Source organism: Trachurus trachurus, assembly GCF_905171665.1.
Source record: "Trachurus trachurus genome assembly, chromosome: 8".
Classification (NCBI taxonomy): Eukaryota; Metazoa; Chordata; class Actinopteri; order Carangiformes; family Carangidae; genus Trachurus; species Trachurus trachurus.
Genome location: NC_139905.1, coordinates 22931566 through 22952254, shown reverse-complemented (window position 1 = coordinate 22952254; position 20689 = coordinate 22931566). Strand labels below are relative to the sequence as shown.

The 20689-nt window shown below is 45.2% G+C and overlaps 1 protein-coding gene across 2 annotated transcripts in view; it reads right to left on the bottom strand.

Moving 5' to 3' along the window:
• tnrc18 (trinucleotide repeat containing 18) overlaps positions 1-14531 on the bottom strand; it is a 49678-nt gene extending 35147 nt beyond the window's left edge. For both annotated transcript variants that reach the window (XM_083977658.1, XM_083977659.1), the window contains exons 1-2: positions 14345-14531; positions 12274-12617 (exon numbers count right to left, since the gene is read on the bottom strand). In XM_083977658.1, coding sequence (XP_083833784.1) covers positions 12274-12481 — 208 coding nt within the window. In that variant the 5' untranslated portion in view covers positions 12482-12617; positions 14345-14531. The remainder of the gene's footprint in view (positions 1-12273; positions 12618-14344) is intronic.
• Between the last annotated feature and the right edge of the window lie 6158 nt (positions 14532-20689).

The following is a 20689-nucleotide window of genomic DNA, read 5'->3' as shown; positions in this document are numbered from 1 at the left end:
AGCCATTCACAGTGGCTGATATGGAGGCTCGGCCGTGTTGGCTGTAAACCCACTCTGAGTAGAGGCAGTCATGTTTTATTGTGAACTTGCAGTGATCTTAGAGACAGACGGATCAGATGAGTTACATGAGCTGAAGCAGAGGCTGAGCTGCTGCTTCTTTCAGGAACAGACAAAAAGGCTCATAAATACTGTTCCAGAGAACGAGCACAACTCAAGAACAGATAAAGATAGAAACGTCAAATCACTTCTAGAGCACAGATGATTGCAATTTTCTGAAGTCAGAAATCCTTCTTTATTTTGGTTTGCAGCTTTTATCTATAAAAATAAGTGGGAAAAAATCATCGTCCGTTGTTTTGGATTCATGGACAAACATCCAAGTAGAGTCAAAGCAGCAGAAAGATATGAATCACAACTTCTGGTCATGAGTTTCACAATAAAGATCAGAGCGGACACCAGAGCTCCAGATTGCCCCGTGCTATGTACAACAACTGGGAGGTTTAATATCTATTAAAGTGTTCTGGTCTTTTTCTTTATCCACTGGACTGCACTGAAATCGAAATCAAAATGAGCTCATACACAGAATCTGATCTGATTATTGATACTGAACCAGGCTGAACACTGTTTATCTTAGCGACCGCAGCACTCCATACTGGGGATTCACCCAACATTTATTTTCATTATTGATTAACCTTTTGGTTTATGAAATGTCAATGGAAGTGACAGTGGAAGAATCGAAACCACCAATTCCGCCGACTGACATCTTCAAACATCTTGTTTTGTCAGGCCAACGGACTGGATCGCATAGATATTACCATTATCTACTACATATTACATAACAAAGAGGCCCGAATTTATTTACCATTTTCAACTTTATAAAAATTACTGAAAAGTCAGAAATAGGCTGCTTAATTTCTCCAACTTTCTTTCTGCTCCACTTCACATGTTTTAACCATGATACGGTCGTTTTCCACAACTTCACAGTCACACTGTGGTTTTGTTGAACCTGTAATACAGAAGTGAGCTGTTTTCTAGTCAAAAGTTATTTCTGTGAACCAACAGACTTCTCCTTTCTGCACAGATAAACTAAAGTTTAAACTCAGTGTTTCCACAGACTGTGCTGACTCCTGTGCAGCAGCAGACTTATCAAACATCAAGCAAAGAGGAGCGGAGCTGTGCAGTCGGTGGAAATTTTCAAGTTGAACAAGTGAAATATTTTACCATTCCTGGCAGAGAGCAGACATCAGTTGGATCACAAACACTCCTGACGACACAACTTGCTACTGCGCGACTCGTACAAAACTCTATAACGTTCGCTGTAGGACTGGCATAGAGTTGTGGTCACACATGGGCTCTGGTTAGTGCCAGGCTTTAGCTCCTGTGTGGATCATTAACTGCAACTAACTTACAGAATATCAACACAAACCGGTCGGACCTCCCCCTGAGTTCGACGCCGTTTGTGATGATGATTCACAAACGCTGAGCGACTGAAGCTGCATCCACACCACAGCAGAATGTCTGAGGCCCTAAAAGTGGAGACGAAACCGAGACCTGTTGGGTTCGATGACGCAGGCGTCCGTCTCGCCTCCCGATTGGGTCTCACCCGTCAGTGGTGAAAACAACATGGAAATGAACCAAAGGTGCCACTGTTAATTTGTTTAATCACTTGGAACACAAACACGTCACTAAATATGAAGAGCTCAAGAATAAGAGACCCTCAGCTGATTGCGATACTTGAAGTCATTTCACTAAACATTTTAATGTATTCTCACCACCGAGCCCACACGCCAACCACGGAGCAGGCTGACTGATAGTATTAATACTCAGAACATGATCGATGGGAACTTGTACTCAATCTAATCAGGCTTTCCATGATAATTGACATTAACATCATTCCATCATGGAGGCTGGTTGGCATTAACTTTTTATGATAAAAAAAAAGAGTGTGTACATGAAAGTGCATTGACGTCACACACGCCTCCCCATTAAAATGATGCAGTTCCATCACTTTAACATTCAAAGAGCGAATCCTCATAAACCGTTTCATATCTGGACATGATACCGCTATCGATTGTTTTTTTTACTAGGCATGTTTTTATTAGACTCCGTTCCCAGCATGTGTGCACCAGTGACCATTAGTAAACTTTGAACCTTTGAACCATTACTGTCTCTTCCAATCACAACCTTCTAAGAGCTGGAAAAGGTTTCATGTTTAGCTGAGGTCCCCCCCCCCCACCCAGCCCATTACTGAACGCACTGCACAGCCATTACCCTGATAAAACTAACCATGTGTGTAGGGGAAAGGGTGCTGTGTGTATGAGGGCGAGGGGGAAGGGACTGACTGAGTGTGTGTGTGTGTTTCTGTATTAGTCCTGTGGGAATCTCAGAGACTTGCTGTGCTTGCTGAGTTTCCTCTGCATCTAAATCAGTACATTAAAACCGCAGTCCATCAGTACACACAGCCTGTACAAACACACACACACACACACACACCCTCCCACACATTGCATTTTTAAAATCAATAGCAAATGTGGCTTTCCAATTAATCACAAACAAAAAGGCACACAGCATATAGGAGTAACGCAGCGTGCCTTTACTCACCTTGCTTTGAAAAATACTGTGTGGGTGGATCCTTCCACACCAAGTAGCTATTAGACACAGATTTATTCAAGGTTCTCCATGTGTGCGTGTGTGTGTGTGTGTATGTGTGTTTACTGAGGGTCTCTGTGTGTGTAGCTTAAGTGGCTGCACTGCATCGTGTTATGATCACTGACATGTGCAAACAGTTCCATGTGGATTCTCAGTGAATGGCCTCTGAGTCAGAGACACTGCAGGAGCCACACGCACACACACACAGGACACGCACACACACCAGCTTCGTTAAATCACACATGCATGCCAATTCCTGGGAATATAGAAACATGAAAGTGTACACACACACACACAAACGCAGCCTGTGATTAATCTTCAGTTGGTCGCAGTATGTCAACTCTGCTGGACAACACACACACACACACACACACACACACACCCCTGTCCTGTGTGGAGCAGTGAAGATGGTTTAAAACAGAGACATGTGTTTATCAGTGTATCTCACATGAGAGCAACAGAAACACAAGCAGATATTGATCTATACGTTGACGGTACAAACATAGATCACAGAAAACATTTAGCTTTTTCCATCCTGACTTGAGAAACTGTGACCTGATTACACGCTGCGCACAATGCAAGTAGCTTTTCACACTTGATCGAACAACTGCAGATGAACAGCTGCTCTTTTTTTGTCAAAATCCTCCTTTGTAAAAGAAATAAAAAATAAATTAAAACGCTGCATTTCTGATGAACGCTCGCTAGTCGCTGCCAGCCATAATTCCCCCCCTCGTTTCCTGGGCCTGCCTCACAATAAAAGCCTCCCTGTGTTTCACGAGCTGAATGCTTTTAATGTGAAGCAGCTGCGAGCGGGAAATGTTTGGTTTGCATTTGTGGTAACTTGATGCGGCTCGATATCGCAGGAAGAGAGAGTGAAGGGTAAACAGTGACGCTGATATCGATGAGATAAAATTACAAACAGTCAGGCTGGATTACACGCCGCGTCGTTTTCTAAGAATCCTCTCTGTGTATGAAAGTCGTTTTAACTCCACCACCAAATTAAAACTACTACTATATAGAGAAGTTGTTACAGGAGGTTTAACACTATACCTCTTCAGTACCGTGACTTGTTCTATTAAAATGTCAATTTTTTTTTTTAAATAAATGCTGTTGCCAAAGTTAAATACCTGACGGCAGCCGCTGACTGTTCATCTGTGACCATAAAAAGCGATCTGCCAGTTGCCAGTCATTACCAGAGTGAGTCAAAGCGTGATTCACTTCCAGCAGCTCATGACTGTTTGTAATTTGATCATGTAAATCATATTATGATTTATTACCGACAAATACAAAGAACGCCGTATTCACCGCCACCTTTCCTCCCGTCACCGCCGCGTGTCCGTGTGTCAGGCTACGAGCCAACGCTGTTGTTCTAACTAATTATTCTAACCTATTCTTCATTTTTCTAATTGTTACCTGGTGTGTGTGTGTGAGGAACAACACGTAGACATACCCACACGCACACCCCGCACACACAAACACACCACCTGTCAAGGATGTTGAGGTCCTGGTAGGATGTCAGCAGTTTCCATTCCTTCAGGCCAAACACCAGGGTCTGTCTAACATACACACATACACTAACACACACACACACACACACAGACCAAGAGGCACAGATGCCCAACGAGAGTATGGATCAATCTCAGCATCAGAGCCGCCTACAGGGCCTTTATCCATGTGTGCAGAGTGTACACACACACACACACACACACACTCATACATACAGTCCACGGTTGTGTTTCATGCCAGTGATCAGGAAAAAAAAAACACAATCCCCAATTCCCTGTCTCCCTTCCTGAATAGTCTACCGGAGGAAAAAGAGGGAGGGGTGGAGCGAGGGAAAACATTTGCGCTCCTCGTTCCAGAAACAACATCCAAATGGTGGCTGAGAGGGAAATGTTTCTTTAAATGTTTTGAAATTACTCTTTCATTACCTCTCTCTCTCCCTCTCTCTCTGCCCTTTCCTTCCTCCCTCCCTCCCTCTCACTTTCCCACCCTACACACACACACACACACCATTTGGCTCCTACTTCACACGACAGTTAGTTTGCCATATTGGGATAAGCGAGTTGCCAAGAAACACGCTCTCTGACTCCCAACACGTTCTAAGCCTCCATTTTCAGATCCTCGTAAGAAACGTATCTAGATATCAGAGAGGAGGAGGAGGAGGAGGCCTGCTGGAGATCAATTCTGATAGAGACGCAGCTGCAAACCTCACACACACACACACACACACACACTGGAAATCAGTGAAATCAAGCTCAAGAACAAGAGTCCTGATCGCAGATCGATCTGAGGCGGACCGAAAGGCAACAGAATCCAAAAACAACAATACTGGAACACGTACAGAAAGCAGAGAAACTGCAGGGGGAGAATAAACCTCTGGTATAACTGTGTGCCACACACACACACACACACACCACAAACGCGTACACTTACACACTGTGTGAACCCATCTGTTACCCATCAGTGGTACTCAGAGCAGGGTTAGCTGGGGGGGAATCTCTATTGATCTCTGGTTTTTATTCACTGCAAGAAAAACATTCAAACAGTAAAACTGTGCTGTGCGATGCAGCTAACTGGCAAACTGACGCTGCTAATCATTAATCCTGACTGTAAAGGGGAGAGAGAGTTCCTCACATAAACACAAAGGTGAAAGGATGTCTGGCAACTGATACCGTGTCGGTCTTTGTGTACATTTCTTTTATTCGAGGCTGCGTACATGTGGTTTAAAGTACGTTAATGATTTCAAAATGTCCAAGTGTGGTCTTCCTGTGTTTTGAGTGGCATGGAGGAAACTGTTTTGTTTGTGAGCTGGAGCTGAACATAAACTGTTTCGAGTTCACTTACAAACGCAACGTTTAGTTTCACAAATTGCCCTGGAGAAGACAGACTTGGCTGCGGAACAATCATTCAAATAATTTCACGTACCTCAAATAGCAGCGATTTGGAAAATGCATGTAAAGTATTACAAACACTAGTCTGCTATGGCTTGTCTGTTACTTTATCTCTGACCAAAGTGCAGCAGAAAATGTTTTATTTGGTTAAAAAGACATTAAAATAGTGAGTAAAAAACGCTGGTGGGCAGAGAAGGGGGCTGGAAGTGTCAAACCAATTTTATTTATATCGCACTAAATCTCAATGAAAGTTGATGATTCTGACAGTGACAGAGTGAAACTGTGGTTGGACTCTACCTCGCGGAAAAACTGACACATATCTGGAGACCGCAAGAAGCACAGCTGGAAGAAAAATGGGGCTGAGAACAATACACTGGACCCTAAATCACTGGAGCTGCAAATAAATCCATCACCAGGGCTGCGTGCATGACTGATGGAAAAATACATCTCCCAAACTGTTTTCCTTTTGTAACTGCTTTTATCTGATGACGTAAGTCTCTCACCAGTAAAGACTCAAGTGGGGGGAGAAAAACATGTGTGTGTTTCTTTATGTGTGTGTTACTGTCACTCCTCATTAAAAGCTGCATGGAATTGCTGTTACTTTGAAAATGTTGCATGGATCAAATCCGATACGTTATTAGTTGTTGGATTAAAAATATCTACACAAAACCAAATTATCCAAAATACTTTGCATCTTTTCTCAATGTGTTGACCCCATTTAGATGGATCATTTTTGTTGCTATTACACAACTATCTCCTGTGTGTGTATTTTTAATCACTTTTAGAGTACTATGTTCAAGTTGTAGAGAACAGGTTCTATATTTGTATGACTGATGGGAGTTTGGATGTGGCATGGGGCCGTTTTTAGTGCATGCGTATGATGTAGAGACGTGTGAAAGCATGTGTTAGATTGTGTAAGATTGTGTGAGTAGAAACAGAACATTTGTAATAGACCAGGCAGAGATGGAGCTCCTGGATAAAAATTGTTTTCTAAAAAAGATATACAATATAATAATTAATAATAACAGAAATGCAAAATTATCAATTTCACAAAGTGCATGGTGACAAAACTTTAAATGTTTTAATGAAGAATAATATTACATTTGCACATTTGCAAAGCTGGAACTAGCAAATGTTTGACTTTTTTTCTTTTTTTTTATAATTTCATAAATTTTCTGCAAAGTTCATGTCAATATACTAATCAATTACAGTAATCAAACGGGTGTCCTTGGAAACCAGAATATAGTGGAATGGCCACAACAGGATCTATAAATTGAAGTGTATAAATTGTGCTGGTCCTTTTTCACAGCAGACGTTTGGACACAAAGTGTGGAAGATGAACAGTGTAACCGTCTAACAGCTCGTACGATACCACGACCACGACACTGAGGCAACGACATGAATTCAACCACTTCTGCTGAAACCAAGCGACAGCAGTTCAGTCACATTAAGTTCAAACAAACACAAACAGCAAAGACTTTTTTTTAAAAAAACCTGTGTTTAATTCCTTGCTGCTCTGAAACTTTGTGCAGAAGTTGCCCTGACAGTTGGATTCAGCCCGTGTGTGCGTGAGTCTCGCTGTGCGACGCCGCTGCGCTCAAGTCTCCTGTGAAGGCAGCAGTTGTTATTTTGACACACACCTCGATACCAGCAAATGGGAACGCTCTTGCAACAGGCACACACACAGAGTCATGCAGTGTCGCACACAGAGTGGTATGCACAGTTGCACCGTCGCACAGATGCAACGAACCACACGCATGTTGGAGAACATACAGAAACATGACAACTATATTTCACACCTGTGGCACGGAGGTTGGCCGACTTACGGTTTAACATTTGTCATGAGCTAAACCAACTGAGCTTTAGCTGCCTGACAGGAAGTGATAATAATAATAATATATATTATATACACACACAATGAATTTTAACAACTTTTTTTAAACAGGACAGAAACATGGAGGATTAACTGAGACTGTTCCTGGGCTGCTGGTGTCACTGCAGCTCTGGATGATTTTAACTAAAAACGGCAGATGTCAGTTAAAGGCCTAAAGGAGCAGGTCAGTCGGCGACATCACATAATTAAAAAACAGTCAAACGTGTCTTTTCTCACACGTCCAACCTGCTCTGCGCGTCTCTTTTCGTGTCACTGCACATGTTGAATTTTCCCCTTACTTTTCCTTGGAGGGACATTTATAAACCTTATGTAACGGGGACACGTAGAGACTCAACACGCAGCCAAACTGACAGACACGACGCAGTGTGTGACCTCTGCGTGTCGGAGGGTGTTGTTGGAGTTTTAGGTCGGGTTCTGGCAGAGAGAGAACGACTTAGCTAATGCTTTGGGTATTTGGACATGCCACGGCACGCTTGTTTTCTCACACACCGGTCTGTCACTCTTATGTCTGACAGCTGTGTGTGTGCTGTGCGCGCATGTGTGTGTGTGTGCGCGCGTGTGTGAATTACTGTGTGTCATTTGTCTGCCTCTGACAGGTTTATTGTAGCAGGGCAGCCAGTGCCTTGTGCTTTCTCTTAAGGAGCCTGTTTTCTCTCCTGAAAGATTCAATTAATCTGAGAGGGGACGTGTCCGAGCCACGTCTCACACACACACACACACTCACATGTAGGGGTCTGTGTCTTGAATATATATAAACACACACTCACCACATTAATTTTAACGTAAACAGACACACTAACCGCGTAGCGTGGAAGACAAATTGGTATCGGGAAAGACAACCCTGGCCTGCCCCACAGGCTGCATGAATTATACTTACACTCCTGTGCCTTTGTGTGTGTCTGTGTGCGCCTGTGTGTGCCTGTGTGTGTGTGTGACTGAAAGAGAGAACATTTGAAGGGCTACCACATTTATCTAACCGTGTATGAAAGTGTTGTGGTCAGGATAAATCTCTTCCTTTCTCTCTGCAGAGTCCCAGGGGGAAACCCCGGCTCTAACTGCACTAAGCACAATCACATGCTCCTATTCCCATACACAAGACCTCAATCCTCTCATCTGCGCTGACACTCTCTCTCACACACAAATGACAACCTCAGCTCTTATCCTTCGAAAACAAAACACTGCTTCCCACCTCGGGGATTGTGCCTGTTTATTTCTTCTTCCCCCCCATTTGTCTTGAGTGGTTTTCAACTCCATCCATTGACTTCTCTCCTCTGCACGCTCATCACAGCAGCGTCCCGCTCCCATTTTTCAGCTACTCCCATGTTAACACTTTAAAAAAAAAAGTGCATGCATGCCTGTGTGTGTTTAAGTAGGAGACAAAAGAGCAGGAAAGTTGCTGGTTCAGGCGTGTTATCCCTCACACAGATGAGGGACAGCGCCCTGAGCAGCATTTTAACCTCAGCGTGCAAACTGTACTTCTGAACTTGCAAGTTCACAATGCCCATATGGTAAAAGCAATCATTTACTACTAATTGATATAACACAAGGGTGATTTAGCTGCAGCAGGTTTATGTAGGTCCTTACAACAATTTCTGCTCTCAACGCCTGGAAAAACGCTGCCGGTGAGCAGGAAGTGATGTAGCTACTTCACGTTTCCCACACAGCTGCAGCAACACCACTGTGTTTGCTTAAAGGAGGCGAGAACTGAGTAGTTAATTGGCCTAAATCCAAAGGAAAAAGAAAAAGATGTCACACTCTCTTTGATTGAAGTGACAATCTCATCAGCGGCAAAAACGTCCTTCAGGTGGAAAACGTTTCCTGCTTTTCCTTAATTCCTTTACCCGTAATAAAACAATGTGCAACAACGTCGACCTGTGACGGTCATGGCACAGTTTTTTGGAAATATAAATCATCTGTGGTTCTTGTCTCCTCTGTGCAGTCACATTTCAGCAGGTCCAACCTCTGCGGTAGGGAAGAGGGGGGGAAAAGGACAGATGGCCTCAATCTGGTGACGGAGGCGCCCTCACCTCCAGTAGACAGAGGAGCATTTACAGCCATTTTGCATCTATAAACCGTGACCAACAAGACCTCGACACATACATATGACCTGTCTGAATACAGGGGAATGGGTAGAAAGCAGGACTCCTTGCTGGAAAACAGAAAATGATGTCTTTGCAGAGTTTGTGTACCAGCAGCAGAAGTGTCAACTAACTATTTGCAGCTTCACAATGCATTTAAAACAAACCTGACTCTCTCACACCTCCGACAAACTGGAGGTGTGGAAATAAGGGCGACACTTTACTCCATTAAGTCAGGTGGAAACCCTATTAAAACTGAACTAAGAGCGAAAATAAGGGAGACTCCTGGGAACTGGGAGTGTGTTGGCAGCTACAAAACAGTCAACCCTGCTATCAAGAGCTCAGCCAAACACAACAGCGCAAAAAAAATGTCTTGAATTCCATGAAACATGTGTAAACAAAAACAGTAGCGGGGCGGCCTTGGCTCCTCTTGATTGCACGCTGGCTGCTTGAGAGCTGGATCCATGCTGCTTATTGCAATTAAATGGGGAACATTATGAACATTTGCAATTACCGGGTAATTATCATGTAACAGGGCTGTGGAGTGTTATTACAAGCATGGGACCGGGATCTCAATCGGGTTTGGTTAATGTAATGTGCGGGGATTTGATATGGAGGAACGCCATAAAGCTAAATGACCCGTGTTGTACAGTGGTGTGTTTTAGTGGGCGGAGGCTGTCGGTGTGCGTGTGCGTGGGGGTGGGGGGGTGGGGAGCGATGAGAGTCGGAGAGTGAGAAGGTCAGTGTGTGGGCAGGATGAAATGTATCCCGTTTTAAAGGAGTGTTTAAACTACCAATCTGGGCTGGAACAGTGGTTGGGTCAACTCCACTTCATAACCCCCCCCCTCCCTCCGGCAGCACTTCCAGTTGCTCCACACAAGCACATCTGCACACACACCACAAGCAGTTTTCAGCTCGTTTCAGAGCCACAGGAGGGGGAATGGAGGAACATCATCCCAGCTGAAATACGCTGCTGCTGCTGCTGCAAAGACACGGCTTTAAACCAACAGCACCAACTGGTGTGTGTGTGTGAGGTTTACAGTAAATCCACACATCTCGTCATTTCACCTGCAACACATTCCCATGTTATTCTGAAGGCACAAAATCGGATCGACTGGCTGCAATAAACTGCGCCCTGGCACATCTCTTTGCTGCGATACACCCGTCAATCATCCTCACACTCCCCGCTGCGAGTTGATTTCATCTCTGACAGCTTTTCATGTGCGTGTGTGAGTTTGAGTGTGTAGGCTCCGCCGGTGTGTCAAATTAACGCTTCATCAGAGCCCTGCCCTGCCAGCTCTGCCTCACTTTACTAGACCTCTAGTACCTCGCGCTCCAAATGACAAGTGCTGCATTGAACCCACGCTCGGAGATAAGAACAGGGGGGGGGGGGACACACAGCTCAACTAGAATATTATTATCTCCGGGGTTTACCTCTGAAAAGAAACCAGGGAGACTGTAACTGTATCCGTCTACGAGTAACTCGATGAGAGTGTCTGCTAGATTTGTCATTTTCCAAAAGACACAGCAAAGTCCACATATGGTTTGAACCTTAACAAGAACACTGACTCGCCCTCTGACTGACCACAATCTGTATGCAAACATTCAATGTTATCTTTTTTTCTTTTTTTTTGCACAATGTTATTTCAAGGCTTCCATTACTAATGGCTGGAACAGACATCAGTGTGCGGGCAGTGGAAGTAAAAAGGAAAATCACCAGCTCAGCAGGGAATAACATATACTGTAGATGATCTACTGACTGCAGTTGAGCAATACACACACACATACACACACACACACACAGAAGGCAGGAGGCAGGTAGAGCGTGATGTAAACAAACACATGGGAGTTTGGTTTATGAAGCCCCTGTGTGGTTAATGCCACACCTTTTCTTTAATGGCCAAATATATCAAAGCACACAGTTTGTAGCTGACATACTCATTTTAACACACACGCGCACGCACGCACACTCTGTCTTTCCCTCACACAGTCTCCCTTGTAGCCTACTTAAGGCAGCAGTGGGGATGTCCAACAGAATTGGTACAAATGCAGGAAAAAGCAGCATCAGCCATTTGCCAACTGTTCCAGGAGAGTGGCTTTTACTCCAGATTTACTCCACAGAGTGGAGCCTGAACCACAGCCACTCCTCGCCCATACAAACACTCCAACCATTCCCCTTCAGCAGGGTAAGAAGTGCTCTGTTGTCCCTGTAAGGTCACAACTTTACCACCCCCACTCTCCCAAACACACACACACACACACACACACAACCTGCATCTGCCTCCACAGCAATGACGGTGTAATGGTCCACATGCAATCCAAAACCATTGCACCCTGACCTGCACACTGCTGCAACAACACCCACACCAGCACCACCACCACACACACGCTCAACACTCAGCCCTGTTGTGCTTTAAAACCCGATGATGTGTGTGTGTGTGTGTCTGTGTGTGTCGGAACCTGCCAAGTAATTTTCCGCTGATGCGTTGTCCATTGCTAAGACTGAGAAATCCTTAACACGATGCCATACTTCCACATCTGAAACTTGTCACAGCCACTCCTCCCCGTGCAGCCTGCATCCAGGCTCATATCCCCCACAGCACCGTGGACACGTCAAAAATAACGACCGCTCATGCTGTCAAAACTGTGCGCTTTTTTTGCGCAGCCTTATATCAAGTTAATATTTGATCGATTGAAGGTTGTGTATTTTTTTTAAAGACAACAAGAGCAAAGCAATCTAGCAGTCGTGCAGTCTACTTACTGTGGTGTGGATGTAGGTTAATGGCCGATGGCAAGAATTTTCCAGAGTGGAGAGGCGGCGGATGACTCGTGCCCAAGTGACCGGGCGAGGGAGGGATCCTCCCGGCTGCTGCTGCTGCTCCGAGTCGGTGAGACTCCATGGCGAGCCCCGCCAACAACGGAGGTGGTACGTGGACGGATCGAGGAGGTCCAAAATCTCTGCCATCCATTATCCACAGAGGGGAAAGTTGTAAAAAGAAATTGTCCGTTCGGATAGGCCCCCTATTCCGAAAAAGACAATTCTGGCTATAATAATGTCTTTAGTTTTCCAGGCGACTCGAGCTCCTTCTCAGCCATCCTGCTGACCTATAAAACACAACAAGAAAACCGCTTGATTCACAAATCTCGGGGCAGGCTGAGCGAAACTGTGTTGAACTGGTAGTTTTCAGGATTTATCCTCTTTTCCAGCGAACAGGCGGCCCATACGTGCAATGACGCAGTTTGGAAAACCACTTCAAAAACTACACGCTGAGTATTAACCGGTCGACATTAAGACCGTATTACTCGCTCCTGGTGTATCCCAACTGCGGATCTTAAGGCAGCTTTAACTTATATCCTCGATATCATGATCTAATGTTGGAGCGGAGCGGACGAGCTGCTGCTCCACCCCCACCGACTGCACACAGCGAGCAGCGGCCGCTCCGGGGCTCCGCTTCCCAGGGAAACACAACCGGGAGACGGAGGGGGGGCGGCCAGCTGCTCTGCCCCGGCCGCGACAACACTGTGCGATCCCCGCGATGGAAACACAACGGCACGGTCAAATTTTAATAACCCATTCTACCTTTTCCGATTACCCAGCTGTTTTCCCTAAGCCGTAAACCAGCAATGCTGACTATGGGCCGAGTCGCCCTGTAAACCAATACACCATAAATACTGGAGGGCGCATCAAATATAAATTTCAAACGGGTTAAAAATAAATAAGGTTGCAAAAGCCTGCATCATTAATCAGCGGGGTGAGCGGTGTTTTGTTGCCCACAGATGCGAATTTAGTCCGGGCTACTTCGCAATTGGTCATGGGTGCTGCCCAAGGAAAGAAATCAAAACCCAGCCCGTAAACACTTGAGCCCACAGTTTAAAACTAAAAGCCCATTTGTAACCAGGTTATCGACGGTTCACCATCCAGACTGCAGTTTGCACCAGTATTAAAATACAATATAGCCTGCTGTGTTTTTATATCATTAATCGACGGATAGCTAATTCAGTTTGACCCGAGCATTCGTCTTGAATTTGTTAAAAAGGACGAATAGCTACACTCGTCCAGAAAAACAGCTGATAAAACACAATCGTCGAAGGCAGCCACATGTGTCATATGAAAATACACTAAAATAGAATAAAAGTTACTTTGAGGAGGAAAACAACAAGCAATCGCGACTTCACCCGAAGGCAACACGGAGATAATAATTTAGCGTCTTGTTCAATCTATGCTAAACATTAGACTATTTTTCCTACTTTCACAAAATAGTGCCTGAACATAAAATCTCGTTTGTTTAGTTAGTTAAATTAATTAATGTTAGAAACCAACAAGGAGGAAAAAGTCGCGTTAACCTTCAAAGGCTGCGAGCAAACACATTACAGCAATGACTCGTGATATCCAGGCGGGCGGGATCTGAAGAATGGCTCGTTCACAAATCACAATAAACCTTTTTTTCTTTCCCTTAACAAAAACACACCACAGAGAAATGTTGCCTCCGAGCCTGGCTCAGGGAGAGGCTGTGTGGCCGGGCTGGGGCTCGTCCTGCTCGGTGTGGGTCCATGCGGCGCCGCGGCGGAGCAGCAGCTCGGCTTTTTCAGCCACGTTTCAAACTTTTCACGGTTCCATTAACGACACGGCAGAAAGTTTCTCGGAGGAAACCTACCGACACGGAGGTTTCCACACCGACTACAGCTTCCCCCAAAAAATCCAAAATGTCGCGTGCAAACCTCCGCGCCCTTTTCCCACAACATTTACAACCCAGATAGTGTTTTAAATACCGACACTTAAAGCTGGAAAACGAAGAAAACCAAACAAGAAAAACAACATGCCGAGCGCTTACTTGAATGGAGAAAACCTGGGGGGAAGGAGCTAAATTAAAAATGCAAGCGCTTCTCAAAATCCGTCCAGGTTGCTGGGAGAACTGGAGTAGTCCATTACAGGCTGGTCCGAAGGTAAACTGGGGGATAATTGGGGGGAGAAAAAAGCCCCTGACGCGTCCGTAAACTCCTCAGCAATGAAACACAGCATTGTTTTGCAAGCACCGCCCCTCTCCTTCGCTACCACCCAACCCCAGCCCAGCCCTGTAGGGCTCACACAGCTCGGCTCTGATTGGCTGCACCGACTGTCAATCAAAAGTCCCCAGTGTTAAAAAAAAAAAAAAAAAAAAAACACTGGCCGCTCGCCAGCTCTATAAAACCAATTATGGAGCAAGGAGGTTGAGCCGTTTCAAGATCCCCACTCCCCTCAAGACTGAGTGATCAAAACAAGCAGTGGGCTTCTCCTGCTTCATCTTCTGCTCTGTTTTTTTTTTTTTTTTTTTTTTTTTTCAATGCGGTTGGTGGTGGTGTTGGTGGTGGAGGGGGCCCGTTTCAAGGCGACCCCCACCACCACCACCACCACCCATTTCCACGCCGATTATAACAGACGCTCAATGATTGGGAAGCGGAAAGTGGGGGGGCGTTGTTTTGTTACCCCTAGAAAAATTGCACTTGTTTATGATGTGGTGAGTTGAGGCCACTTGTTCTCACTAGCACTAGTGGATGGTTACCAAAGTCAGCAGCCCACAGTTATTTCCATTACACCAACACTTAAGAAATGTGCCCCAGGTTTTCTATAATACAACTAACATGTCCACGATTATTATGTTAATTAAACCCAATTATATAGTAATTATTATTATTAGCCTATTTGTATTATTGGTTTTTTTTTTAGTTTGGATGTTGTTTGCTCATGATAATGATAATTGATAGATAGAAGATAATTATGGCCTTATGGTCCAATTGATGAATCAATCAATCAATAAATAAAGGTTTGCCTCTGACAACTGACCATGGTGTAGCTAATTAACAAGTGATCTATAATCATTTTTGAAAACTATTTTTCACACCTAACATCAAGTGTTTATTAGCACATGGGCTTCACAGGAACAGGAGAGGTGGTGGTTGGGGGGTGGGGGGTGGGGGGTGTCGGTGGGGGCAATATGAAGAGGACATACTTAAAATGTAGTGAGGGTCCTCAAGAGTTGAGGCTACTTGTTCTCACTGGAAAGCAGTGGATGATTATCTAAGTCAGCTGCCTACAGTTTTTTTTCCCCCCATTACACCAGTACTACAGAGATGAGTCCCACATTTGCATAAAACAGACCTACATGTTCACAAGTTGTATGTGTATTTAACTTTATTCTGATTCAATGATTCAGCTCGAAGATAACACATTGGTCATGATGTTTCTCCATTCACAGTCCATTATAGCCTATAGGGGCCATGATAAAAAGGTCTCCTGTACTATTTTAAATGGCCAATAACATAAGACCATTGGACAGTAGGCTACCAGTGTTTTTTTTTGTTTTAGTTTGTTGATGGTATCCACATGTCTGCCATTTGCACTTACTGTTGTTCTGCTCTCAACTTAATGGCATGTTTATCATGATGTGTGCTGTCACACTCTTGACCAGGTCACCCCTGCAAAACATCTTGGATCACAAAGGTTCAAAAAATAAAACAAGTAAAAGTTTAGATCTGGCAGCTTAGCTATCGTTGAGAAGGAATCCATACTATAATCTCTTCGTTATTATTATTATTATTATTATTATTAATTTTTAACACCTAACACGATTAGATAAAATACAGAAGGGATTAGACGGTATGCAGAGACCAAGTACTTAATGTCACATCTTTATTCGATACAATACAATCCTATAGTCTTCATCAGTCAGTGCTGTAGTGAGTGTGCAGGCAGATGAAGGACAGTGACCGGCAGCATCCTGCACCTTTCTCCTGCAGACACCCGTCACTGGACTCTCCCTCGTGCATCTTTGATTTCCCTGCACACACTCTTTTCTTTAATACCGAGGAACAGTCCCACAGCTCGGTTTCTTTCTCTTTCTTACTCACTCGCTCTATGCAAATGCACATCAACAACAGACTGTGGTGAAGCCTCGCTGGACGTCCCCTAGTGCACAATACAAGCCGAGTCTGAGCGGCGGACGCGCACACATTTGCATTAGAAGAGGGAAGAAAGTGGCGTGCTCATTTAGTGCTGTTGTGTTAAAATTCAGGCGGGGGGGGGGGGGCTGGGCTCAAAAATCCTCTCATATGACCTCCATGTTCTTCCTCGTGCGCGGTTCTGTCTGACTCTCGCGGATTTGTATTATCCATAAGTTTTCTTTGAAGTAGCCCGCCCTGTGTTACATAGTTGCAAAAATGTTGATTAAAAAAAAAAAAAAAATCTCAGGCGGTTTTAAGCTGCCCATGTCACCCCCTCCCCTTCATTTCTCCAGCAGCCCCTCCTCCTCCTGACAGTCTGGCGGTTTCAAGGCGACCCTCCGTCAGGGGCAGGGGAAGCGCTTCAACCGACTCCAAACCGCGAGCGGAGCGGGGAGCGGAGCAGAGGGAGGCTGCTCTCCGCCGCTGCAGCCCCGGACACCGGCTGCAGCCGCAGCGGGGGACGCGGGCCCTCCTGCACGGTGGTCCGCTGCTCTGTCGAGGTCGCGACACCCATCGGACAATATAGCTAACCACCGAGCTAAAGAAGAAGAAGAAGCCGCTCGGCTGCAGCCTTCACCCCGCTGACCTATCCGCTTGCAGCGCCTGCCGCCCCCGACGGGACCCGGGAAGGGAATTAGGGGCGACCACCAGGCGGAGATCAGAGCGGTGTCCCGGCCCGGCCCTGGCCGTCCAACCCCGGCCTTTGTTCTCCAAATCGCTCCGACTGGGATTTCAGACACAACTGCCCTCAGATTAAGGCCCCATTGTCGCTGTCTTTTCGCCCAGCGAGCGTGAGACAGGTTTCTTCCTCTCGCTGTTGTACCCTATTTCATGTCAAATACCGCGGTGTTCGTGGGGGGTTTATCTCCACTTTGAGGTGGGTATACAGGCTATATGGCTGCGAAACGACTCGCCGAGTGGTTTTAATACACTTAGCCTAGCTGATATGAAACCGCTCAGTCATGATTCCTTCAGATAATAGTTAGATATATATTTTTATAGTAATTTTTAACACAGTCCTCAATTTATAAAAATATAATTGTGTCGTTTAGAGTAAAGTCCTCGGTTATTGTGGCCTGTGTCATGTGAATCATATTCAGCAAAAATAACTCAATAAAGATTCATTCAAAATTCCCTGTCATCAGAAGGACACATCCAGGTTCTCACCTTCAGCACTGGATGATAATCACAGACCTTTCTACTGTCTGTTTATTTCTAGGCTCGAGCTTCTCACATGGGCTCTTTACTGCAGGAACAGATGGGACCATTTGGTAGATTATGTTTTTTTTTATAGCTTATACACCAACTGGGTTCTTTGAGGATGGTCCAACTTTAAGCTCCAAGCCTGTCCTCTATGTGGGGCTGCAGTGGAAAAGTACTGAAATCCATGATTTATTACCTAAAATGCTGCTGAGTCAATGTAATACCACGGCCAATTTTTCATTCCACTGAGATGATTTTTGTTCTGTGAACCAATGCACAATAAGAACATTTGTTATACCAGCGCCTCTGTTTTACACTAGTAGCCTAGTGTTTTTCTTTCTTTTCCCATCTTGTTTGCCTCTTATCTTTGCACGAACACCCTATCTAACATCAACCTCTAGCTGTGTGGTTGCCCAAATATCATTGCTGGGGCTCGGGTTAATTCTGTCCTATCAGCTGAAGGGATCAGGTAAGGATCAGGTAAATGATTTGATTTGGCGGCCAGACTATCTGATTTTCTCCGGGCATGTGGCTGCATTAACCCACAGGGGACAGAGCACAGAGGCAGCATTGATTAATTCAGCTGGGGGTTACACTCCTCTCTGGAGAAGAAATACATAAATAAATAAATACAGGAAGATGTCCTCCTGCATAAGCACCCACCCATCAATAACGGCGCTTTCATAAGCACGTCTCACATCTGGGCTGCTAATAAAGCCTGAATGCATGCCCATGCTCCCAATTACATTTTTCTACAATATTCCATAAATGACAAATGAGAAGCAGCAATAAATAACAACAGTCCAGATATTTTATGTGCCCCCTCCCAAACCACTCTCTCTCACACACACACACACACCGAGTGGCTGCATGCCCACAGGGCTGAATCATTCATCATACCTTGTCTCATGCTCCACACAAGCACTGTATTGTTGAAGCAAGCACTACTGCACTGCAGCAAGACAAATCTATAACATGATTGTAAAGAAAGCTAATTGCAGTGTCATGTAATCTGTTGGGCTGAGACAAACATGCGTACAGACTGGAGACAAACACACACATGCAACAACAATCATGGCACTAGGACATCACCGAGCACATACACTCACACACCAACCCCCCACTCGGGGCACACACACACACACACACACACACTCTGGTATACACATACAGTCCTCATGGGGTACCTGCCAATCATCAGACAGTGCCTTGCAGGGTTTTATGGAGGACCACTGGAGGGGAGGGGGTGTGAGGGCGGCTTCATGCTGGAGGACAAACACCCAGCCACAGGCACACTACCCTGGCAGCCATCCAGCTGAATGTGAAATAGTCAGATGACACAAATACACAGAAACAAATGTAGATGCTGTATGTAGGTTCACCCACGATGATCTGTCACTACACATATCCCTGGCCTTTATGATTTTAGAGCTGGGTGATGTGCTGTTTATTTCTGATAGTTCCAGTTGAATGAGCCACAGGAGCCGTGTAAGATGCATATTGCACATAGAATAAGCATATACAGTACATGGTCATACATGTCCTTAACATACATTACACGTAGCAGTTTATTGCTGTAGTGACAGCATCCCCTGTATTAACATAAAGTCAAGATTTCTGTCCCTGTCCAAGAGCTCATAAAAAAAACACAGGCTGCAATTTAATTTGAATCAAATCAATATGCACGCTAAAATATGGAAAATGGTTACCAAGATGAGGACACATATGGAAGTGTGGGGGATGGGGGGGGGGGGGGGGGGGGGGAGAGAGGAGGGAGCGGTGCATTGAGTGTGCTCGAGCAAGCTTGCAGTGCACGGGGTGTGTGTATTTTTGGTGTCTCTTCCTGTGCCGGAGTGGTGCGGTCGCAGAGCTCTGACAAATCATGGAGTTTTTCTTGAGAAAATAAAAACCACCCAGCGTTGCCACAACCTTGAGGAAACATCGATGCAACAGACACTTATCCTGCTGAGGGATAAAAAAGCAGTGCTGATGTGTCAGGGCCACTTTAAAACCTCATGAAAAAAAAAAATCCCTGTGTGGGCCTCCACACCCCTTTTTACCCTCCTGAGACTGCCTTTCTGCAGCGACCCTCCACAGGCATGGCATGTATCTGACCTGACTGAAATGTGTGGAAACAGAGGGATGAAGCAACATGCTAAGAAGACAGCTTCATGTCATGTCAGCTGAGCACCTGATCAAACAACACACTAATCCTTGCAAAAAATGGTGCAGAGGGCCTGTATCACCCTCAGTGAACATGTCACCCTTAGAAGAATGCAAATCACTTGGCAAAAAAAAAGAAAAGAAGAGGAGCTACTGGATGTAAATATGATCTATTATTCTCTGTTGGCCTCCTTATGTCAGCTGTGGTAGCCTTCTATTTGCCTTTCACCCACTTTAAATGCCAGACTCATGTGGCGTAGTGGCCTCATCTGCTGGAGAGGGAGGAGAACTGCAGGGTGGGTGAGCAACCTGACCGAGTGGAGGTGCTGTGAAGCTGCACAGCTGTAGTAAATGGAGGAACACAGTAAGCCTAATTCTCTGACAAATTGGTCCCCCTCTGTGTCCTCTCTCAAGGGAAGACATTGTGCTGTTACAGGCATTTTTTTTTGTTGTTGAACCGAGTAGCTGGAGTGGCTCATTCACAAACACCTGCAGTGCTCACACCTGCACGGGCAACTCACAAAAAAACACACACTTGCACACAATACCCTCAACAAAGCACAGAGAAATGCACAGCCAAAGCGTACACACACGCACACACATGCCAAGCACTGTTTCCCTGGCAGTGAGTGTTTTGCTGGCGTGGCAGTAAAAGGATATCAGAGGGAAGCAGTCTCAGCAGAATCACAGGGAGGTCGGGGGAGGTGGGGGGCTGCAGTGAGATGGAATAAATTTCCAATACCAAACACGCTTGATCTTCAGTGTGTACGTGCATGGAGCAGGAAGTCTGCATGCGGCCCGACTTAATGGCTGCATATATGAATTCATAGCAA